Raw genomic sequence first — 24,366 nt, 5'->3', positions numbered from 1 at the left:
AATTAGACATTCTCTTTTCTACACTAACATATGTTACACTCAGTCTTTTATATAAACAGTGCTTTCTTGAGTGTTTTTTTTTGGTTTAGGGCTTTGGGGTTTTTTGGGTTTTGGGGTTTTTTTTGTTTCTTTTGAGTGATTAGTTTACATGGGGTATGTAGACCTTGCAGAAAATTCTGTTTCTGGTCTTGGAGTTGCAGAAATGAGCTCTGTGAGCAGTTTTTCCTCACCACTCTGGATTTAGAGCTTTGCACATTAGGGGGACACTCCCAGTTTGAATTCTGGGCAGGCTGTGCTGCCCTGATGGCCCTTGGAGGACTGGGAGTGAGGGTAAAGAAGAAACCTCTATCTCCAGAAAGCAAAGGAGCTGTTTTTTCACTGAATTGGTCTCCAGCCTCTCCACTGTCACCATTTATGTCCTTTCTTTCCCTGCGAGGAGGATGCTTGTGCTCATTAAAACTTTGGGGCTTTGTCCAGAGTCTCTTCTGCCAAAGGGAGAACCTGGCACGGAGACAGGGAGGGTGGCAGCTTTCAGCACTCTTTGGGAGCTCCTTAAGGCTCAGAAACCCTGCTGTCTTTATGGAAGAAGTCAGGTCTGTGCCTTCCTTTATGCCATGCTCATCACAAATGCTGGAACCACCTAGAAATGAACATTTTTTGATTCCCAGGAAGGAAGACCCCTGTGAGGCAGGATAAAACCTCAACAAAGTGGAGATTTCATATTTTTTAACTGAACCATAATGCAGTTATTGCTCCAGAGAATGCTGAAGGCCCTTCTGAAGTGATTTTAAGTTGAAGCCAATGCTGAAGCAAGAAGTGCCCCAATCTGCCTCTTTTTAAGTGGGAATGATAAAACAATGTTGAAATTTTCTAAAATTATCTAAGAACAAAGCCCAGTGACACACCACCACCCCTGGTTATGCAGTGTTGCCCTTAGATGATATTTTAACAGCCAAGCTCTATTAAGATTCCCTGACTTGGTGTTTTTTATTAATTCTCCTGTGTTCTCCATTCATTTTGGGTAGCCAAGTGTGTGTCAGTCCACACAGCCATTCATTAATAACTTTTTCTTTCCATTTTCTCTGCATTCTGGGAGTGAAAAACAAATTTCCTGCTCTGAGTGCTGCTCTCACATTGAATATTGCCTGGCTTGATTGCTACAGTGGAAATAATCGAGTTCATAACCTCAGAGACCTTTAGCCTCAAGATGAAGTTGTGTTTTACATAACTTTAGTGTCTTTTCTAACCCCCACACCCCTTTAGGGAACACTGGTTCTGTTTTTGACTCCCTGCCTCTGTTTGTGGCTCCCCTTTGCATCCCAGCCCAGCAGAGCAGAGTGTGGTGTGACACTGCAGACCAAGTGACACAAATCCTAGCTGAGCTCAGCGTGGCATGTGGCTGGCGCCTAATCTCCTGTTTTCCTGGTGTTTATTTGTCAGCCTGCAGCTTGCTGCTGCAGACAACTGTGGAATGTTCTGGTGTTTGAAACAGCATGCAGAGAATGGAAAGAGCTGGCTGGAGAAGTTGCAGCTAAATGCTCTCATGAGGCGAAACTGAAAAGAGGATTTTTGAGCTGCCCACAAAAGCAGGGGAGCTCGTCTGCAGTGACCAGCTTAGACATCACTGTATTCCTCTCTTGTGCAGAGTGGGAACCTGAGAAGAGGCCTGACAGGGCTGGGGCACTGCTTCTAATATTTGAATATGACTGAGTGAAAGTGAAATTTCAGAGCGTGCCAGCTTGTAGTTTATTGTCACAGAAACAGGAAGTTTCCAGGAGGAGGTAATCGAAGAGAATGTTTTAAGGAGAAATAAGAATGAGGATCTTAAAGCTGATTCTTGATTAATTTAAAAGAAACAAGTCTTGTGCAGCCTGAGATACTGGAGTGGTCTGTTTGCAGACAAACAGAATGTGAAGGCAGCAGATGAAGTCTGCTGCCCTGCTTGGAATATAGTGACATTTTTTCCCAGATCACTTCCAATATCACGGAAGAACATTAAATAGAAATTGCCTTTGTGTATAGTAATGTCTTTGAAGCAGTAAGCCAAGCTGCATGCTGGAGTCTAAGTAATTCCTCATGGCCACAAATTGAACCGTGAGTATGTAAAGTTATTCCTGTATAACTATTGTGCATGACCTGTGATCAGCTAGCAAACTCCAGCTTCCAGAAGAAGCAAACAGGCACAGTGCTTCTTGCCATCAGCTGTGTCATACTTATAAATTATTTTGACAATCCTAACTTCCTGCATAAAAGTGAGCATAAACTGAGGTGTTGGAAGTTAAAGGAAGGGTGAAATAGTACAAAAATAGTACAAAAATTACTTACAGTGAATTGTCATTCACTGGCCTCGGTTGTGCTTTCTCCCAGAGTAAAGCTGTTTCAGAATCTTAACAGTTGCTAAAATAAAGAAAAACAAACATGCCAGTATTAAGCCTTGAATTAGGTTGCTGCAATCCAGACATCTTAAAACAGCCATCTCATCTGAAGGTGGTTTGGCAGTTTCTAGGAGGTGTTAAGCCTTGTTTTACATAGTGGTAAATATAATACTGATCTTCCTCACTGATTTGCTTGTTAACATTTCATTTAGTGTGACCAAATTCAAATGCAAGTAGGTTGCCTCTAAAAACACTGTTTAAAGACTTGTTTCATTAAATTTGAGTAGTGTGGTTAACCAGCTTTAGCTGATGCATAAAATTCAGGAGTGAGCTATTGAAGAGTTTTGCCTCTGTGCCAGAATGGCAGAAATTTTATTCTAATATTCAAAGTGGAAAAAAACAGTGAATCTGTGTAATGGAAGTTGTCTGGCTCAATGTTCCATGAGCATCAATAAATTTAGCAGCACTTGAGGCCATAAAAGAGTCTTTACAAGCTAATCAACACCTCAGTCTCCTGGTTCAAACCACTTCCTTAAAAAAATGGTCATGTTTTTGTTTCATGAGGAAATGGCTGTATTTCTTCTGTGTCTTTTACTATCTCTAAATGGTGGTTGATCTTGCTTCTGGGTATAGATTAATAATTGTTGCAAATGCTTGTTCTGCGTGGTGAGAAAATGGCAGAATAATGAAATTTTAGGGTTATTCTTTTTCACCATAGTAGCTGCAGAAAATTGAACTATAATGATAGGAATAGATTGTAGATATTTTTCGGTTATATTCACACCAGCTGAATTTATGAATGCTAAAACTACAAGGAGGCATCTCTGTGGACAGCTACACCAGTGTCTGAGTAATACACAGGTACTAACTAGGAACCTGCATCCTGCTCTCCCATTTCATTGGGTTCTTAGTATTAGGCCTGCACAAAATTTTCTGAGAGCTTGAAATCTTGAGAATAATATTGTTTTCTTGGTTATTGTGAGTATTTTTTATGTTTCTCTTAAGAAGCTGTTGTTTTTCTTAGAAATATAATGGCAGAACTGCATGTAAGAGCAGCAGTTGCAAAATAGTAGAATATTTCCAAAATTACTCAAAGTTGTAATTTTTTAACTCAGCTATTATAGATACTGTAGCAATAAAAGATATCTAAAGAGTTAATGCTTAAACTTTTTCCCATTTTAAGTCATTGCACGTCTGATGTGCTGTGTAACTTTAAAAACACGTGTTTATAGATTTATGTATTTATTTGTACATGGGCACACACACACCCTTGGTGCTATCCCTGTCCCACCTTCTGCCTCCCGTGTGTGTGCCCAGGGATGAGAGGGCTGCACAGCCCTTGCCATACACCATCAAAGCAAGTGAGAGGTTTAACCTCTTAGCAGCTCAAGTGGTATTTCACACCTCAGCGAAATAGCCCATTATTTTTCACAATGGTTCTCTGAAGAGCTTTTGCTGCCCACATCTTACAAGCGCCATTAATTAAAGCTCAGTATTAAGGCCATTCATGGAGAGAAGCAGCCACTCATAGTCAGGTAGATTAGGTTTTCCCTTGCATTACACGCCCTGTGAGTTAGTAGTTGTGAAATCATAGGTGTTGGGAGCTCTAAGCCTGAGGAGCAGTCCCAGCTCCGTCATACCAAAAGGGTGTGATCCCACAAGAGAACTTGGGTAGCTCTTCAGTCCTCTGTTCTAGACTGAGTTCAGCTAGATCACTCTAAAAATGCTTATACAAGCTCCCCCAAAAAGCCTCTCTGCTGGAGCTGGAGATGCCTGATTTATCCAGGCAGCCTTTGCCTCAGAGTGACTCTTCTCTCCAGAAGGAAGATCTTTGAGCACAGTCCTGAAAAATTCTTTATTAAGGACTAAGTCACTTCTTTGTTTCCCATTTTCTTGGGGCCCAGACCAGAGTACAAAGCATCAGGTCCTGACTCGCCTTGCCCTGTCACTAATTCCCTCATACATACTTTTTCCTAATTTTCCCCCCTAAACCTGTCCTCATATCTTTCAAGATTCATCTCTGCGGCAGTGTGATGGCAAAACTTGTGCTAGCACTTGACCTAGAGAAGCTTAAGCCAAAGAGGTTGGAAGCTATATTTTACATTTATATTTATGTTGTCACAGCAACAGATTGCTTTTCCCCAGATTCCTCTTCCCTTGTTTGTTTTTTGTAGGAGAATCTCAGTCTGTGACATTATGGCCTTTGTATGCTTTTGTCACTATTGCTGCCTGTCTAGAAGGGTTTGGTGTTGTTTTGGATTTTTGTGTTGTTGCCTTCAGCCTACCACCAGTGTCAGAGATCAGGAGCACTGTTTTATTCTGCTGTCAGGAAGCAAGATTGCAACCCAGTGTTACAGAGCAATTTCCCCATTTCATTTGAGAAAATATCACCTCAAGTTAAGTGAAAAGTTGCACTGACACTGTGTCCTCCTCTGGAGGTTTGTTGCTTTATCCTTGTTGATTCTTATTCATCTTCTTGTTGCCATCTCAGCATTTCTGTGTGGATTGGTTGCTTGCTGAATGTTTGCAGCACCACTTCTGGGTTTGAAGAGCTCCACCTGGTGCATTGTGCTCTTTTCTGAGGTCGGGCAGTGACCTTCCTCAGACTGATGAATCTTCCTCACAAATATCCAGAATTTATAATTTTAGTTGATGTTAGCTGTCACTGCACTTGGGGTAGTTTCAATGATTTTTAGGTCTGTGAAACTGAGAGCACTCATGGATTTATTTGCCTGTTGTTCTGTTTTTTCAGAGGGCATCTGCGTCCAGTTCTCTGAGCTGTTCAAATTTTTATTTTGCTACAGTCACCTTATTTTCTTCCTCTTCTGTTGCACTTTCCATTTTTCATGCAGATTTCTGTAATACTGACTGTGAGATCAGATAACCAATTTTTGCTTGTTTTGTTCTGCTAACCAGCTGCTTGGCTTCTGTGACAGTTCTCTTTCAACCAGCACGAATGCTGCCCTGCTAACTTGACAAATGAGTTTCCATGGGTATTCCTTCTCTTGATTCCATTGAATTAGACCCCAGATCTCTTCATCAGCCCTTCCTGGAAAGCCATCCTCTAGCTCAAGAACACCTGAGGTCCTTTGGTCAGCTCCTGTGCAAAGACTGATACTACCCCACACTGTGGGTCACCCAGCAGCTCTGCTGGCAGGGTGGGGTAATTAACAGGGATAAGTCTTTGCCTAATCAGTGCATTAATCAGTGCTGTCCTGTAACCTCTTCCCTGTGCATCGAGTCCCTGCTGTGGTGGTCTTGGTGGTCTTAGGCAAGGAGCAGCTCCTGGTGGGCCATCAGTGGTCCTGGATGCTGTGCTGTGGATTTCCCTCCCAGCTGACACAAGAGTGACAAGGTCTCTGGTGTTGAAATGACCCTGAAGTGTTAGAAAGTCTCTTTTTTCCCAGCCACAAGACTGAAGAAGAAGCCATGGTTCCTTGGCTCTGGTTCTCAAGGCTGTTTATTTTCTCTTATCTAATACATTCTTTTTCTGACCTGCTGAGGTCTGTCCAGCAGGTTGGGTTGAGGCACACTGCCTGCCCTCTGGGCTGTGTTATCTTTTTATACTAGAAACTCTGTGTACATTATTTACTATAACTTCCCAATACCTTTCACCTATGTTAGACAGTCTGTCTCTACTCTAAACCAATCCAAAAGTGCCACCATCACAGCAGAAGATGGAGGCCAAGAAGAAGAAGAAGGAGAAAGACAGAAAGAAAGACACGCCCAGATTCCTCCATCTTGCCCCCTGAACCCCCATTCCAAATCCCCAAAATTCTGCATTTTCACCCTGTGATAAATTCACTGTCATTCTAGTCAAACCCTTGTGGCTTGTAACTCCTGGCACAAGATTGGTAATTGTTTCCATGGGTTAAAATCGAAGGCACGGGTGTCTTTGACTCCATGCCAACGTCTCTGAGCCCCCTGCCAGTGTCTCGAGTCCTCCAGGGCTGCCAGAGGAATATCCTGGATCCTGACTCAGGAGCTGTGTGTTAGTGATCCCCCGGGCTGGGATCCCTCCTACACCTCACTCACAAGGCACCAGGGCTGGCACAGCACCCTCCAGAGCCCATGCCTGGTTTCAGGCAGGACCCACAGGGGGTGCAGCTGCAGGAGGAGAGGAACCAGCACTGATTTTGCTGGTTCTCCCCTCCAGCTCTGCCCTCCAGAGGTCCCTGACAGCTCAGAGGACACCCCACTCTCCCTTTGCAGCATCTCCTGACGTTCTCTGCCCCAGCCTCCTGGTCTGGTTAAACCCTCACTGTTTGACACCCCAGGCTTGCTGTGAGGGCTGAGCATGCTGGGGTGTGAGCAGGGTGTGCCACAGCCACATGGCAAAACCTTCCTCCTGCGTCAGGAGGGTTTTGTTGCCAGGTTGCCAGGCAGCACTTTACTATTTACCTCCATGTCTGACACACGTCCTGGTGTTGCTTCACGCCTTCTGCAGTCCCTCTCTGCAGCTGTGGCAGGAACATCTGGGCACAGCTGGTGGCAGAGCAGGGTCCTGGGGACAGAGCACCAGAGCAACGTGGGGTAAGAGGTTGATCCCAGAGCCAGGCTGGTGGTGACAAGGTGGTACAGTGGTGACGACACCAGACAGAGGGCTTGGAGCTCAGCAGGCTCTTGGTGTTGTCAGTCTGGCTGCAGACCCTGCTGGCAGAAGGGCTGGCAGAGCAAGGATCCTTCTTCTTCCATGGAGTGGCTCTTTTTGGGGAGAGAGTGGAAAAATTGTGGGCTTTTATTGTGAGACTTGAGCAGGCTGTGGGGGAAGTGAAGCAAGGCACTCTGTGGTGGTCCCTATGCTCTTCCAACCTGTCCTGCTTTCCTCTGGCTCCTCAGGGCTTTGTTCCCCTGAGTGTCCCCAGGGAGGATGGCTTGGTGTCCTCTACAGCCCCTGGTCAGCAGCCGTGCATTGAGCTGTTTTTTATTTTCAGGCTGCTCCTCTTCCTCCATGAGTACCTCCCTTCTTCACCTCTTTGCTTCTGCGGGTCACTGCCCTCCAGCTGGACAGGCAGGAAGAAGCAGCTGGGATTTTGGGAAGTTTTCACTCATCCCTGCAGGTTGTGGTTGTGCTGCTGTGATGGGACATGGGAAAAAATTTTTTTTCAATGCATTTTAAGACAGTGGCTTGGTAGGAGTTTTCTGAGGGCTGGAAGGAAGAAGGGCTCAGGTAAATGTTTTCATTATTAAACAGACAGGGACTTTGGTGACTAATATGAAGGTGTAGAACAGATACCTACTTGTTAGTCATGCAGAAGGAATTCAGGTTAATTTCTTGCTGAGGAAAGAAAAGGAGAGGAAAACTGGTAAAGAGAAAATTATGAAAAAATACCTGATGGTGGTAGTGGAAATAGATTAAAAGGTTATTAAAACCTTCATTTTTCTGCCCTGATGTAGGAGGCTCTTTAATTCCTCTGTGTGTCTGCACCCATGCAAAAGCTCCTCTCTATCAAGTAGTCAGTCTGTAGATATATGGAAGCAGCAATTATTTGTTTACTTTTCTGCAGTGTGACAACTGCAGATCATCTATAATATATATTTGGAACAATCAAACCTCTCACTGAGGTGTGTGAGACACCAACTAAGCTGGTGGGGAGACCACGCTGTTGTCATGATAGTGTGCATTTTAAATTCTGTACGGCTTTTCTCTTATTGCTGAGAAATCCTTGTGCTGCAAAACGTTAGGGGAGTTGAAATTTATTTCTGTGTAGAAGTAAGAAGTCGCCCTGGGGTCTAGAGTAGTAATATGGCTTCTGTTCATTCAAACTCTTTGTGTGTTTTTGTACTTCAAGTAGCATGGTAAACAGAGACAATATAAAAAATGGATAGAGAAGATAAAAAGTAAAAACAAAAAAAAATTGTTAAATTGTGCTGTAAATTTAAATGTGACCTATGAATGTGTTACTGTGACAGAGATGGAAAAATCACAGAATCACAGAATACAGCTTTGAGCATATGTGAAAATACAAAATACAGCTTTAAGCAGAGGAGCATGAAGCAGGAATATTGAGGAGTAGTATTACTTCTTTATAAAGTATTGATGAGACAGCTGGAATGTTCTCAGCTTTGAAGTTTGATACAGCCACAACAGCAACACACCATGGTGATTTTGGGCTGACATCCCTGAAGCCAGGAGAATAGACCATATCCTTTGTGGAGTTCCAAAAAGGTCAGATGATATATAGGAACACTGAGGAGGACATGTGTCACTCACATATTAACTACTCATTTTTGTCTTGACATATCTGAGTTTGATACTTTAGTATTAAATATTTTCTGTAACAAACCAGTAAATCCAAAGGCACAATTCTTGTTTAAAAAAAATTAAAAAGAAGAGTGGGTGAATCCTGCAAAGTAAGTATATGTGCTTCAGGGTGAGAGCAGGATTTGAGTTTGTCTTGGTACTTGCTGGAAAATTTGCTGTCAGTTCATGTCAGAGGAGAAAATATCATGTTTAAAGAAGGTATGTGGGCATCATCAAACTGTCAAAATTCTACATGTGTGTATTGTAGAAACACAGGCCAGGCAAAAGATCTGAAATAATAACTCCAATTTTCAGAAATAATTTATTCTTAATTGTCATCTGGATTACAAGTGAATTCAGTCTTTATGCTTGCTTAATACAAGTATTTATTACAAAAGTAAAGGGTTTTTTTTTTCTCTTAGAAGCAGTCTCCTTCTGCGGATGCATCAAAACCACAAATTATGAAGCCATCTGAAACTAGGGTAAGAATTTCAGAAAGAAATCACGCTTGGATGGCACATGCATGAAGTCATGGAATTTCATTTTTGCACTTTGATACTGAGTAACTTTACCCATATTTCTAACATAGCTTAGTTTCCTCTGCCAAAAAAAAAAAAAAAAACCTAAAGAAAGTGCTATTCAAAGCAACCAGAAGTTTTTATGACAGCAATAAAAAGAAAATTAATTGTAATGTGAAATTTTAGCTCCGTCAGTTTTGTGACATGTGAACAGCTCCCCCCAGTGTAACTGCAGGGTTATTTACTTGGTGATGATTCTTCACATACTCAAAAAATCCAGGATGAGCTCCAGCTTTCTCTGTACGTACAGTTGCATCTTCTCATTAATCTCCTGTGTTTCTCTGTCTGACAGCTCCCCTGCCTTTGCCCTTCACGCTTGTTCTGTCTTGTTTTATGGCTGGGGCTTCCTCAGTGTCAGGGCTGTGTCATCAGTCCTGTCCTTTGCTTGTTAGGAGAGAGTCATCGTCCTCACGTTGCCTAACAGGAGTTACCTGTGTTGTTTAAACAAATGATTAATGCTTCTGCCCCCACCTCTTCCCTTCTCCACAGCCATAACAGCAAAACCAACAAAAGCTGGATGCCAGAGCAGGCCAGCAGGGACTTGTGTGGTGGAAAAGGCTCAGGCTGCCTGCACCTTGAGTAAATTCCAGAAAAGGGGTGCACGGAGGGGTGAGGGTGGGAGAGGTCCCTGTGGGTGTTCTGGTGCAGGCAGACCCATCTCTGCAAGTAAATGGCCTTGCTGGAGGCCCTGCCAGGCACCTTTTGGGCACCTACAGCGTGTTGGCACAGTCAGAGCTGAGGTCTGGTTACCTTCACAGTGATAATTGATAATTTTCTTTTTCCATTTATCAAATGGGAAATTTCTTTGTGATAACGTTTTCCTCTTGTTCGTTCTGGCCTGCATCCCCATCTCTGCATTAGCCATTACATTTCACTCAGCCTTTTTAAACCCTTTTCCTCCATGCACACGTACATCTAAGAGCTGAATGGCAATTAAACAAATTTTCCATTTGTGCAGCATCATCATTGCTCACAAATGAAGGCATCTGCCAGCATCTGGTTTCTCCTCCCTGTTGTGTTTGTGGGCAAACTCATTTGTGTCATGTTCATTAGTGCTGTGGTTCTCCATATGGTCTAACCCAGACAGCTATGGTCTTTCCCTACTTGAAATTTAAAACAACTCTCAGAAGAATGTGGTAAATGAGCCAAAAATAGAGTAGCAGAGGCATGCTTCAGCACTGTAAGACTGGTAAACACAAATCCCTTTGAAACAGTGGCCTGCATTTGCATGTGTAACATAATTAATGTTTTCTCTTAATGTCTGTTGCATTATTAATGTCTTTCACCTGCTGGATTAAACAAGTCATTTGCATTTTTGACAGTAGACTTCTTTGGAAAGAAGTAAGGTTGCTGAGTCACTTCAATTTCTAGCCCTAAATTTCTTGCAAATTAACAGATCTTTCCCAATTACCCATGATTACCACATCTCATTTGTCCTTCCTGAAGTCTCTCTAGTGTGCCACTGCTCTTAAACATGCTCTGGACCCCTCCTTAACCCTCAGCTCTGTGTGTTTGTCTATCCTTTGCCTCCAATGACCCCTCAGAATTGTGCCCTCTCCAAAAAAGCCCTGAGTTCACTGTGGCAGAGGAAGGAATGTGGAATTTCTTGTTCTGTGGACAAGGCCTAAGGTTAGGTGGATATTTTGGAGGACCAGGGTGTAGAGCCAGAACCTGGCAGGATTGGAGCAAGCAGGGTGCTGCCCCTGCCACTCACAAACACGTCCCCTTCAGCCACCTTCCTTTTGCACATGTTTTTGCAACTGCATTGTGAACCAGAGAACCAGTGAAAAAGTGTTGTTTTTCATTTCCAGACCATTTCAGTCAGTTTGAAATGCATCCTGTTGGATCCTGGCACAGTGCAGGTGGAAGTAGGCAGCTGAAGGGGAAGTGGAACATCTTTTTCTCCTCAGAAATTCATTGCACACCATCAGCTGATGTCATGGCTTCAGTCTGTGGCTGCTCACAGCTGACTGTGTTTAAAGGATGGCTGAACAATTCCTCTGACTGGATAGTCTCATACTGAAATTGTTGGTTTGATTACCTGGTTTTTAGTTTGATTTTTTAAAAAATTATATTTGAACTTTGTAATTGCTAAAAGTGTATCTAAACAGATGTGTGTGAGCACAGTGTGTGATCAAGTGTTTATAATAATGTGTTTTATTGTGGCCTCAGCTTTGTGTGCAAGTCTTAAATCCTTGCCCATGTGGGTCCACTTATTCTTCAGCATCACCAAACATAAATTTATAGTATGGTCAATTTGCATATTTTAAAATTTATTACAAAAGGATAGTGAATTATGCATACCTCACACAGAACATGCATAAAGTATTCAGGGAAATAATATTTACAGTATAAAAAAGAAGACTTACAGTTGTTCATAACTGGTTTGGCAAGTTGAGAATTTGTATTCAATGTTCTGTACAGGTGTTGTTGGGTGTGGGCAGAAGTGCAAGTACATGTATTTTATGGTCCTGCAAAAATTAGGTGTGTTTCCTTTTCTTCTGAAAGGCAGATAAGAAAAATTTGCACTCTGAATTTGTACTCTGACAGCAGGGTACTTAGAATCTTGAGCAAGCAGTAGGCCCAGAGCAAGAAGAGTCAAACTCTGTATTTTTGGTACTTCATCTTTGCACTTCTGTTACATTTTTTGCGTCTTGCTGCTGAAGGACGCCCCATGTCTTATTGACTCTTTGCTATAGATGTTACAGAAACACACCCAATCTTAATTTATCTTATAAACTAGGAAAATTCTGGATTATCCTTTCATTACAGGATTATTTCGTGCACAGGTACAAACATGGATGTGTGTCTTTGAGTTAGCAGTAGTCATGTAATAAGGACACACAGGTGGGAGCATATAAAGCATTACTGAACTTGAGTTGCTCTGCTTTAATCAGGTTTTAGGCATTCAGGACAAAATATAAAGCAAATATTTGGGGAATTTGGGGAGAAGGTGGGAATCTGTGACCTTAAGTGAAATATTTACTTTTAATATCTTTTTCTCCCTTTGAGAATTGTTGCTTCTCCCTCTCCATCACTATTTTCCCTTTTGTGTGTGGAGGTGTGTCCCTCAAAGCTTCAAGACCTTTGCCAGGATTATGCCCAGGCATCTGCATTTAATGTCTGCTCAGGATTTCCCAGCCAAGTGTTTGCAGTTGAGTGTGGGGGTGTGAATACTTGCGTAACAAAATGTAAACAAACTTAGCAAATTTCTCTGTGTGGTCAGCCAGAAAACGGAAGCTGGGTGATTCTAAGTGGTAATGAATGTTTGGCAGGTGAAAGGCTCTTTCTGTGTTGCTCATAGAGCAGCTGAAGCAGCAAGAAAAAATAGGAAGAAAAATATGATGAGGAGGCTGGGTTTCTTTCTTCTTAACAGACATACCAATTCTATAATTTTTCATTTTCAGTCTCACTGTTGTGAATTATTTCTTACTGCACTTTAACTGGATGAATCACAGGAATTGATTTTGTGGCTGCAGAAGGTTTTCAGGTGTAAACCCTGGAAGTGCAGTATGTAATATTATCCTAGCCAGGTTGTCAAGGTCTGTTGTAAAATCAGAGCATTAGGACGTTACAGAGGAGAGAAAAAATACAAAATTTCTGCTGTGTAGTATAAGGATGTTAACTGAACATATCCCGCCCTGGGTATGTGAGTCTAAGTTGATCTTTTCCATCAAGACTGCATATATATTTATAATTCCTTACTTTGCAATTATAATTATTTTATTGATTAATTAGTGAAAAATAATTCATTTAATCCATATAATCCAAATATTTGAGGCTTTTTCAGAAATTGCTATTGGCAATTTGGGTATCAAACTGGTTACTATATTTTAACATCTTCCCCTGTCAATCCTTCATGTGAGGAATGAGTGTGTTTGTGTGTGGATGTTTGCACACATTTGAGTGGTCTTAAATCACTGGCAGCCTGTGTTAGGATGTTGTGAACTGCAAGATTAGTGTGTAGCAGTTAGAAAGCATGTGTGCTGACAAGTGTGAACCTGTCTGATCTTCTCCTTTACATAATCTGATCCTCTGCAAATAGCCATGCATATTAATCTCTGCATTAATGTTGCTTATATTTCAGCCTGCACCAGCAACCAAAGCAGGAACTGAAAAAAACACTCAGTCAGACAAGGTAAATACCTACCCTTCACCTTTGCAGAGCTGCTGCACTTTGGTCTTTTACTAACTTTGAAAAGGGAGGCTGAACTCTTGGCTATTTCTGTGTCACATGAAACTGGTGACCAGCGCATAAACTTCAGAACAGCCCAAGAAGTGTCCTCTTAACCATCTTTAGATCTGTCTTGTGCTTGTTTGGACTAGCATGGATCGTGTTCTGTAGCACTGAGTGGTGGAAATGGTAAATTATCTCAATACTTTATTTTATGGCAGCAAACAGACCCTCAAAATAAACAGCTGTCTGAAGAGAAGCAAAAGGAACCCAATGATGTAAGTTGTATAATTTTTTTTCTCTCTCTCTATCTCTATATTTCTTTGAATTTTTTAATAAGGGTTTCTTCTGGTACTTTACTTCTGCCTTTCACTTTAAAAAATAGTTTGAAAAAGCGAAATGCCAGCCCTCAGTATCTAGTGATAATAGTTTATCTCTACACAGGTAAAAAACCAAACCACACCTACTGTGACAACAGCTTCTAAACCAAATAACACAGGAAAAGTAACTACAACTCAGGCTGGCCAGCCTCCACCAGCCACCTCCACAGAGACAGCAAAGGTATCGTAGAAACACAGCCATTTTTTTATTGTTTAAGTTAATTTTTATTATTTTATTGAGGGAGTGTTAGGAATCCACATTAATAGGGATTGTTTAGCTGAGTATTGTCAAGTGAGACTTTTGGGCCCCCAAAAATCACAGTGTAGTTAAGCTTTTGGCCAAGCAAATAACAGTAAGAACATCACAGTTTTAGGTCTGTTTCTGTGTCTTTGAGGCTCTTCTGGTTTTCTCTGTTTTTTTTTTTTAAGTTCCTTGTAGCTTCACAGCTGTCACTGGTTCTTTGTCAGGCACTTCCCCTGCCCCTTCACTGCAGTGTTGGCTCCAAATGTAGCAGGTCAGCCCTGAATGCAAGGCTCTGAGAAAAACTAAAGTGAGGAAGGCTGGGGAAAAAAGATGGGATGGGGTCATGGTAAATGGAGTAAAAATGTGAAGGAAAAGCATGTGGTGGCATCAGGATGTGGATGTTTTGGTCTACTGGTGTGCACGTGTCTGGTGTAACACGGAGGGCTCCTGCAGCTCTGCTACAACACCCATATTTTTGGCAGTAAATGGCAGTGTCAGTAATGCAGAAGTCTGCATTTTGTGTGGTGGTGTTGCCCTTCCACCTCCCTGCCTACAGCAGTTTTCACCCACCTGCTTGAGCACCTTTTGCTGCTGGAGTTTAATGGTGCATTGAGAGCTACCAGAAGTAAATGACAGCTTTCCAAAGAGACTTGGAAGGGGCCTCAAAGTCTTTCCTGCCCTGCAGATTTCTTTCACTGGCAGAATAAAAGAAGGAGGTAGGGTACTTAAAATAGAAATCTTTCTTTCCCACAGCAGAATCTCACTGGAAACACAGCTTTTATGGTGGTAGCTCACTCTAACCCAGAACCTGGGTGCTATGCATTTGCACCAGCCAGTTGCTGAGTCCAAAACACTGTCCACCGCCTCAGCATGGGATGTTTTACTTTGTTTTGTCTTTCTTTTAACATTGTTATAAGCTATCTCTTAATTTTCCTCTTTTTCTTTTCCAGCAAAAGTCCAAGGAGATGTCTACAGTGACGGGTGCAGCTGCTGGAACAGGCACAGCTGGTGCAAGTGTGGTTGCTGCTGCTGACGAATCAAGTACTGAGGTTGGTAAACATAGCCACAGGCAAAGGGTTCCCTTGTAATAATGTCTCAGAGGGTACTTCTCTCTCTGAAATACTTAGTTTTCAGGAAAAAACAAAAAAAAGAATGGGTAACTGCTGAAGTACTGATATATCCTCAGTGTATGTATGATGGTGGAGAGCCACCTGCAGGAAGAGGTGAAAAACAACTGGTGTGTCATGTGTTTCGTTAAATAGGACTTCTTTAGAAGCTAGCTTAAAATTATACAACCTTAAAATCAGTTACTCCCTATCTTCGGTTATATTTGAATATATATGTGTATCCACTGATACACAAATAAAAATAGAAATAAAATAACTTGTTAATTACACTGGAGAATTGAGTTTAGAACCATTCTGACTGAAAAATTTGTCAAGTACATATCCTGCTGAAAGAAAGCTTTTAGGTTTGTTTCTAGGAGTATTCTACAGATTCACCAAATGCTTCAGTTTTTTTTTTTTTTTCCCTTTGTACACCTTTGTAATCTCTGTAATGGTTTGCTTATTTTCTTAGCCTGGTATGGATGAGTCAGCACTTGATAGCCTAATAGATACCCTTGGTGGACCTGAGGAAGATGTGCCTACAACTCCTGTTTACACTGGCCCAGAAATTACGGTATTTTACACTTCACATTCTTATTTCTTAGAAGATTCATCCCTAAATTACATCTGTAGTTGTTCATTATTGTGTTAATCCAGGACTTGTACCTGTGATCTGTGAAGAGTTAAAACTGAGTGTGCACTGTTACATATTAATGTTGGTTTTGTTCATATAGAAATGACACAGTTTTTGGAATTTGTTGAAGAATACATAACTTTCTGAGCCTGAATAGGACAATCATGTAAAACGGATTAGATTACAAGCTTAGTGGCTCAGTAAAACATGACAAAAATTTTGGATGCATAAATATTTAAAAAGCAATCTAGGTTCAGCAATACATCCTATGGTCTGAGACAGTGAAATGGCTTAAATTAGGAATCTGGGAATGTTCTGCTGGATGATGAGCGCTGTTGAAGCATGTGAGCAGGCATGGGCATTACAATAAGTACTGAAAGGCTCTATAGAGTGTCCTAGTCAATATTTGCATTTTCTTTTTGGTAGTATCACTGTAGGTAGCTCTATCAGAAATTGATTTCAGTGAAGAGCAGTACACAAACATTAATGTGGGAATTATTTTCACAGGAAGATATATATTCAAAATACTTGGAAGAATTGGGCAAACGGGAAGGTAGTCTCCCTCCAGAGTATGTTAAACTGTTGAAGGTGAGTGAGTTAAAAATTAATACATTCTTCTTGTGTGTTTTCTGTAATATTTGATATTTCTGCTTCCCATTTACTACAAAATTAATTCTCACTTTAGAGCAAAGGATATGGCAAAGATGCGGTCCCACCGAAACCAAATGAGCAAGATGAAGTAAGACTTTTTTTTTTAATATACTGGAAGGTGAAAGTAACCCAGGTGAAATAACCCAGTTATCATTGAATTCCTGGGAAAATAAAAATGCTGCCTGTTCTCCAAAAGTCCCAGGCAATGGGAGGTGGATGTGGGGTGCCAAATAACCTAGCTACTGATAAAAATAAATAGAGCTTGGCACAGATGGTTTTCATAAAGCTGGAGGAATTTTCGCAATGCTGAAGCTGAAATGAGTCAAATAAATGCTTACAGAAATATTTGGCATACAAATAACAAAGGGGAGAAATTCTGTGCAAGCAGGAGTCTCTCTGTAAAGCCTTCAGCAAAGACTGCTTTGTATATCTGCAAGACTACAAGTATATCTGCACTTGGCCAGAGATTTCTGTCAGCCAGCATAATTTTGCTGGTTGGGAAGTTTGACATACTAAAAATAAAAGCTTATCTGAGACATGAATCAACCAGTGGGGGCAAGCACCTTTATTTTTTGTTGTGTCAAGAACTTGTGCCAGTGAGGTCACTGTGTGAGTAATTGTGGGACACACTCAGGCTGTAAACTGAGCTTGACCCATGATGATGTTTCACATTTCTCATGGTCACAACTTGGTTTGCAATTCCTTGCTCAGAAGCCAATGACAGATGATGAGCTCGCAGAGGCCCTGTCATCTGACTTCACCTGCAGTGCTGCTTCTGCTCAGGAGAAGAAGACAAGTCTGACAGAGGTATTGACACTTTGCTTGCCCCTGCATGCATTTATTGTGTGGAAAAATTAGCACTGTTATCATAATATTTCATTTTAAAGTAGGTAACATTTCCTACTTTTCTATATTTGCAAATTTGCCTGTAATTTCATCTCGCTCCCAGAAACCAAATAAAGAAGGAGAAATTGTGCAAGCACAAGCAGCAAGTTCAGTTAATACCTCAGTTCCTCCTAAGAAGAAGAAACCAAAATCAAAAGAGGTAATAAACACATAATCCTTCTTTCACTGGTTACCTTATAATTAAAATTTACAGGCATATAATTAAAATATGTGGTTTTGTTCTCATAAAGATGTTCATCATTCTCATTTTCAATTATAAATCGTCTTTATTATAGAAAATATAGGAATAACAAGAAATGCCACTGCCCAGATTCCATTGTTCCTTAAAGATCTTACTTTAGTGTCTCAGATGATTTTCCTTCTGGAGTCTGAGGAACAACTGTGGTTCTTCTTGCTAAAGGAAGTAGAGTAGAAATATTTGTAGGAAAATTTTCTTAGCTCTGTTGTCTGTGTTTAAGACTTGGATATGATGTAAATTTTTCATGTTTTTTGAACCTTGTGTTTTTTCCCTCTGAATAGGGCAAGTGTGACCTTACACTTTTTCAGTTTGCCAAGTCAAAGCATATGAGAATTGTGTTAGATGACATTGTGGCACTGTGGTTTTTGAGGGGTTTTTGACTTCCTTTTTTTTTTACATTCTCTCCTTAAGAAAGGTCTCATGTCTGTCTAAAGCTGTGCTAATTCTGTCACATAATTTGGCATTAAGTAAATTGGGTAAAGCCAAAGCAAAATGACCAATCTGGTGCTGGCTGTTTTCTTCATATACAATATAAAGATACTTGAGGTAAAAACCCGTGCCAGTTTAAAGAAATTACATAGTAGTTTGCACATTTTCTTAAAATACAGGAAATGAAAGATGATGCAATGGATGCTCTTCTTGATACTCTTGGAGGACCTGAACCTGAACCTGAAGAAGATCCTACCCCTATTGTAGAGGTGTCAGAGGTAACACCTCACTCCTTTTTTACCCTGGCTTCCAGACTCTGGTTGTGGAATCTCAAGTTCTCTTTGTTAGACACTGGACAAATATATAAAATAACAAGCAAGTGACTTTAATATCAAAAGCCTAAGGAAACTGTGAGCCTTCAGTGATTAAGAAAATGAAAAACATTCAGAATCCCAAGTGGATACAGGTAGAGTAGAACATAGTAAGGTGGTTTGGAAAATTATGAGCATGTAATTTGTTTGCTTATACAAGCAAACATAAATATATACATACATACATTCAAGGGTAGATACAGCTCTGTTTCAGTTTTTTTCCCTCCAGTACTCTATACAATCTATAGCAAGCTTTCATTTAACACACATTTGCTGTCTGATTTTTGACTTCCAGTCTGTGTGCTCCTTTTTCCATCAAACTCCATTATCTTTCTAATTTGAGTCTTGCCTTCACTGTCTCTTGAGAGTTTTGTTTTTCCCCAACAGATAGAATTTAAACAGTTACCCTGTGTTTACATGTTAAGCTTTAATTTTTTGTTTAGTTTTGCAAACTTTGTCTATAACAATGGAGCAGGTTTTTTCTTCATTTGTCTTCATTTATAGCTCAGAGCAAGCAAACAATGGGGAAATAGTAAAAAATCTTCTGTTGCTGAGCTAAATTTTGACTGAAAAAGAACTTCTTTTCTAAATCTGCAGTACAGCTAAATCTGTACTGCAGATTTAGTCAGTCTGGGCTTTCAGATAACTTAGCAGATGCATTTCTTCATTAAGGGGGCCCAGAGAATTAAAAACTTTTTTTGGTGCCAGTGATGGAAAAAGACACAGAATGATGGGCTCAGTAATCAGAGTGCTGAAGTGCAAGAAAATCTGACAATTTCATACACACAAAAATTCTAAAAGTGCCTGCCACAAAGAGCCCTGAATACTGTCTAGATTTTTTTAGGATTTAAAATAATTTAGCCATATTCACATATGGTGTTGAATCTTAAACCATTATGATATTACCACAGACAAGGAATATATTGAGGGATTTTATTATCTTGCTACACAGAATAATTTCATCTGATGCCATTCCTTTTGTACACAGTAGGCAGAAAAATCCTGATAGTGGAGTTGTGAACTTGGAGCTTTTATTTTCATTTAAGTGGTTTTGTTGTCTTAATGTTGTTTCTTTTCAAGGCAAAAGCCAAAGAGAAAAAGGAACAAAAGGCTGGAGAACGTGATGATACAATACCTCCAGAGTACAGGTTAACACCAGAGTTGGTAAGTTTTTCACATCTCCATTGCCTTGTAGGTAGGGCACTGTGCCTGACACTCTTTCATTACAGAGAGGGAAAGAACATGGGGAAAACAAACTAAACTGGTATTTAATCAATGGCTTTCTCCTTGGTGATTCCTGTACCTTTTATTTCCTCCTCTTCCTTTGTGGGTATCATTGTTTTTTCCAGGCACTCTGGGCAAACATCTCATCTTATCCATGAGATGAGTGAGTAATCTCAAATGGCAAAGTCACCCATTCCTTCTCCAAGAGTGATGTTTTGTGTTTCTGACATTAAATCTCAGCCTCATAAAATCCATCCTTTTGCAGGAGGGCTCTTTTGTATCACTTTGTAATGTAACCTTGAAACACTGATGTAAAATGGTGGGAAAATGGCATTTTTTTTGTTTTTTTTTGGTTTGTTTTGTTTTTTGGATTGTCACCCAAAGTGATGGAGATTGATTGAAAGTTAACCAGAACAACAGCAGAACACTTTTTGGTCTTTTGTAATGTGCTGACATCCCATTTGATTTTTTTGATCTACATATCTGGCCATGTAAAAATTCCCCATTTAGGGGAATTCCTGTCACTGATTAATTCTTGAGTATGTGATTTACTTTACCTTATTTTGCTGGTGATTATGGAGTATGGCACTTGTTGTAACAACAGAAAAATGTCAATAATACTTACTTTCCTTCTAGGATAAAGATGGAAAACCAATATTGCCGAAGCCTGAAGAAAAACCAAAGGTTAGAAAACTGACAATATTGTAGGAGTGTGGCTAGATATCCTGTTTTCTCCCTCTCTGTCATCACTTCTCTCTGTACTATGATGTAAGTCTCTTGGTCTGCTTGTGTGTTTTACTTCCTTGCACAAAACCTGCTGGTCAGAAGCATCAAGTGGAAGTTGGTTTTATTGAAATTCACTTGTCTGTGAATGAAGAGCTCATATAAGGAAAAGGTTTAGAGAGTTCTAGACAGGAGAGATTTACAAAAAGTATTGCTGACTCAAAAAAAGGCTGTGTGGGGAGTTAGTATAAAATATTTTATAGAGGTCTGTTGGAGCTGTGAAGGTTAGAGAGAAGTGAAGCAGGAAAATCTTATATTTTCTTGACACTTTCCTCTTGCTAATGATCAAATATAAAGGAATAAAGGAATAGTCTTTTATATAAAGGAATATTTCCTCCTGGAAAGAAGGAAAAAATGTTGCTGCGGACATTTTCCTAATCACAAAGAACAACCTGGGCTTTGTAAAGAGTATCCCTCGTGGCCTAGAAAGTGCAAGAGAGGATTAAAATACTTAAAGAGACAGTTGTAAATACTAATTTTAAAGTCACACGAAGAAAGCAAAGGAACTGTGCACTGAGGTAACTGAGGGCTCTGCTTTGTGAGCTGAGGAGTGCTGCCAAAATTTGGCAAAGCACAGGAAATCTCTGCTCTCCTGAAGGTCAGGAGCAGTTCAGGTCCCTTCTCATCAGAAATCTGAAGTTCGGGATTAAAGTGTGGGCAAAGTGCTGGGAAAAAAAGACTTCTGGTCTCTAAAAATTGTTATTTCAGGTCTCAGACGTGTGATTGTTGTGAGTGGTGGATGTTTTAAGGCTGGACAGAAGGGAACTCCTGCCGGGCCTGTCATGAGGGGAAAAGGAGCAGCTCTGCTGTGGGGGGAGCTAGGCCCTGCTGCCGGGGATCACCACTAATACTGAGATCAGCGAAACCAAAACCAGCAAAATTGGAAAAGCTGTGTTAATAGCTGTGTTAAAAGCTGTGCTAACAGCTGGGAGCCATCAGCCACTTGCTGTTCTTCCATGATTTCTGGTGAAGGCAAAGTCCTTCCCTCAGGAGTTCAGATGGGGTTTGTCTTTTCTCGGGCCTCCACTCTGTGTAGCCTTAAGCAGTGGCATTACTCTTAGTGAATTAAATTTACTACCTAAATGCCTTTTCTTACTTAGTGTCTGAAGGAGGATTTCTGGCAACATGAAAAGTGGGGCCTCATGTGTTGAGACACTTTATAAAGAATTAGGGAAAGGGAATGAGGGGGGGATTTCTCTCTCAGAAATGTCATTTTATGTGTTATGAGTCTGTCCCTAAGCTGTTAAGTTCCATGCAGCAGGTGAATCAGGCCGTCACTGCTAGCAAAGATTTGAACATTTAGCTTTGAACAGCAGTTTGGAGAATCCCAGGAAATTCAGGTGTGTGGATGTAGGGATATATGGATTGCAGAGGCCTAGTTCACATAGTGTCAGTAGATTGTAATATATCACAAGGAAACTAAAACTGAATTTTTATTCACCAAAACACACACAGTGAAAACCACTGAGTGTCAGCAATCAGTGGACTGACTAAGGGAACTTTCAGGGAGCTCTAGTTCTGCTAGTAAATATTAGCGTTTTCTTCCTAAATAAGGGGTTGTATTTTCCTTTTCAGTAGCCCTGTCTTGAACATTATATGTCTGGTTCTCTATATTATATTTTATATTATACGTACAATTCTCTACACTATAGTGACTTATGATAACAAAGGAACTTATTCTGAAGTGTGTTTTTCTTAATTTTATGCACTGCAAAATTAATTCTTTTTTGTTGCACATAATTCTGAAGGGTTATTTCATTGTAAACTACAGATGTTTTCCTGCTTTATGAGTAGCTCTAATACAGTTCTTGAAAAAGTAAATTAAAAAGAGGCATTGAGTCACCTGTGTCACATGTTTTTTTGTTTGTGTTTTGTTTGTTTGTTTGGGTTTTTTTGCAGCCTATGAGTGAATCTGATCTTGTTGATGAATTTTCAAAGGACTTTGCCTGTCCTGCACAGCCTGCAGTACAACCCAAAGCACCAAAGCTCAGCAACACATCCAAAGTAAGTCTTTCTGGTTCACTGGAAGAAGCTGACACTAACAGTTTTGCTAAGACTGGGTAGTGCTAGTCTTCTTTTGAAAAAAACGATTTTATTGTCTTCCAGTTTTACCCTTCTCATTGCCTTTATTGGAACATGCAGTATTGGCACTCAGCTCTTTATTGAGCATCTTCAGCCTTTAAGTTTTCTTTCTCGTTTAGTACTGTATTTGGAAAAAATAAGCCATTTAATGGCACATTTTATGTTTTCTAAGCATATTCACTAAAATACAGTGTAATTTGTTCTGTTTCAGAAGCAATCAGGTTCTGTGTCTGCAAAAGCTACTGAGGATAAGGTGGTCCCCCGTGCCACAGCCTGCACTGTACAGTCTGCAGCTCCTGTGCCTTCAGTAAGTAGTGGAGCCCCTTCAGCTGGAGCTGAAGCAAAACTCAGTGTTTCATTTATAGAATGGCAGAGCATATTGTCAGGATGCTCATTGCAGTATTGCATGTCCTTCCTCCACTGTGGTAACCTACAAAGGCTGAGTGGTTCACAAAAAACCCCCCAAAAAAAACCAACAAAATAACCCCAACAAAAACCCCAAAAAACCAAACAAAAAACAACTACAAAAATAAAAACACCCAAACAAAAAAAAAATATCAAGTCAAGCACAAACTGAATGGTCAGTGACCTTCCTCAGAGAGGAAGCCAAACTGATAGTTCTGTGGTGTCCTGTGCTCTTACTGCCCTAAAGGGGATGCTGTTTGTGAACCTAATAGGGACTGCAAGAGAAGACAAAAACCAGGTTTCTTCAAACTAAAAATTGTTTTTTCCTTTATCAACACCCATGCAGGTTGGTCCTGTGTCAGATGAAGCACTGGAAGCCTTGTCCAGTAGCCTAGGAAAGAGGGAGCCTGATACAGATGAGAAAAAGCCTGCTGTGGACAAAGTTAAGGTAGAGAAAAAAATCAGACCTCAAAAAATAGGCTGTTGATGTAATTACCTTCAGCATTATTCCATTTCCTCAGGTCACAAACAAAGTAGATGTTACATTTTCACTTTTTTTACAGACAAAATGTACTGTTGAAAGCAGTTCTGTTCTGCTTAGGAAGTACTAGAAGGATTTCAGCACAATGAGTACACTTTCCTAATAATTCTGACTATTGGAGTGCAGTAGTTCCCTCAGTTTCTGAAAACTGTGTTTTGTTGTGTCCTGCTGAACTGAAACAGAATTAAGATGCACATCAGGGATAGCACAGAGTATGGTCCTTTTTGTGAAGGAACCAACTTTATGATGACGGGTTTAAGTTCGGAATTATGCACAAAACTTTTGGGGTTTATATATTTAAATAGGGAGCCATAAGTAAGTCACTGAAATCCTGTCCAAGGGAATGCTGTTCATAGGCACAGTCTGAATGCCCCCATGTGCCGCCCTAAACCAGATGGAATTGGCTGGAGTCAGAAAAAGCTCTTCTAGTGGCTGGAATTCTGTCAAGCAGAAGTTCCCAAAGTTGGCTTTAGTCCCTTCTTTTAGTTGGCATTTTCCCAGCATAATTTGTATAGGGATAATAATTTTTGAAGTGGGCCACTGATTTCTCTCTTAGCATGCCTTCCTTAGCATGAAGCCCAGATAGCTGTTGAGTGACTTTGCAAAAATGTCCAGAATTAAGACTCAGAGGTATTTTTGATTTTGGTTCACCCTTGCCTATTCACTTACCTCTGCTAGCTTCACTGAAATAGGTAGAGATATTTCTAATACACAGAGGAAGAAACAGGGAGGGGAATGAAGGCTTTCTCAAGAGAAAATTTTTTTTTTAACTGTCATGAGATTTGTATCTAGTGGTTGGATTGAATGAGAAAGACCAATTAGAATCAGGGGACTGAAGGCTGTAAGCTTGCTCATGTGAATTTCTATGGGTAGCTGTTTTTCTTACTGTGATTCCTATTTTTCCTTCACAGGAGAAAACCAAAAAGGAACAACACAAAAAACTGGGTGAAGAAGAGGAAACAATTCCTCCGGAGTACAGATTAAGAGAAGCCAAAGTAATT

At 40.5% G+C, this 24,366-nt stretch overlaps 1 protein-coding gene across 6 annotated transcripts in view; it reads left to right on the top strand.

The window, feature by feature from the left end:
• Positions 1 to 24,366, top strand: part of CAST (calpastatin) — a 51,511-nt gene that overhangs the window by 18,893 nt on the left and 8,252 nt on the right. For 3 of the 6 annotated variants that reach the window (XM_030237168.2, XM_030237170.2, XM_018923301.3), the window contains 17 exons: positions 9,042 to 9,101; positions 13,285 to 13,335; positions 13,593 to 13,649; positions 13,816 to 13,932; positions 14,946 to 15,044; positions 15,574 to 15,675; positions 16,243 to 16,323; positions 16,421 to 16,474; positions 17,098 to 17,193; positions 17,336 to 17,431; positions 18,139 to 18,237; positions 19,411 to 19,494; positions 20,191 to 20,238; positions 22,237 to 22,341; positions 22,631 to 22,726; positions 23,171 to 23,272; positions 24,277 to 24,360. In XM_030237168.2, the coding sequence (XP_030093028.2) occupies positions 9,042 to 9,101; positions 13,285 to 13,335; positions 13,593 to 13,649; positions 13,816 to 13,932; positions 14,946 to 15,044; positions 15,574 to 15,675; positions 16,243 to 16,323; positions 16,421 to 16,474; positions 17,098 to 17,193; positions 17,336 to 17,431; positions 18,139 to 18,237; positions 19,411 to 19,494; positions 20,191 to 20,238; positions 22,237 to 22,341; positions 22,631 to 22,726; positions 23,171 to 23,272; positions 24,277 to 24,360 (1,431 nt within the window). Of the gene's footprint in view, positions 1 to 6,784; positions 6,909 to 9,041; positions 9,102 to 13,284; positions 13,336 to 13,592; positions 13,650 to 13,815; positions 13,933 to 14,945; positions 15,045 to 15,573; positions 15,676 to 16,242; positions 16,324 to 16,420; positions 16,475 to 17,097; positions 17,194 to 17,335; positions 17,432 to 18,138; positions 18,238 to 19,410; positions 19,495 to 20,190; positions 20,239 to 22,236; positions 22,342 to 22,630; positions 22,727 to 23,170; positions 23,273 to 24,276; positions 24,361 to 24,366 lie in introns of those variants that run through there. The other 3 variants (XM_050986684.1, XM_030237169.2, XM_050986683.1) reach the window with 3 other exon arrangements.

Source organism: Serinus canaria, chromosome Z, assembly GCF_022539315.1.
Source record: "Serinus canaria isolate serCan28SL12 chromosome Z, serCan2020, whole genome shotgun sequence".
Classification (NCBI taxonomy): Eukaryota; Metazoa; Chordata; class Aves; order Passeriformes; family Fringillidae; genus Serinus; species Serinus canaria.
Note: the sequence above shows the minus strand (reverse complement) of the source record. Positions and strands in the feature narration are given on the sequence as shown.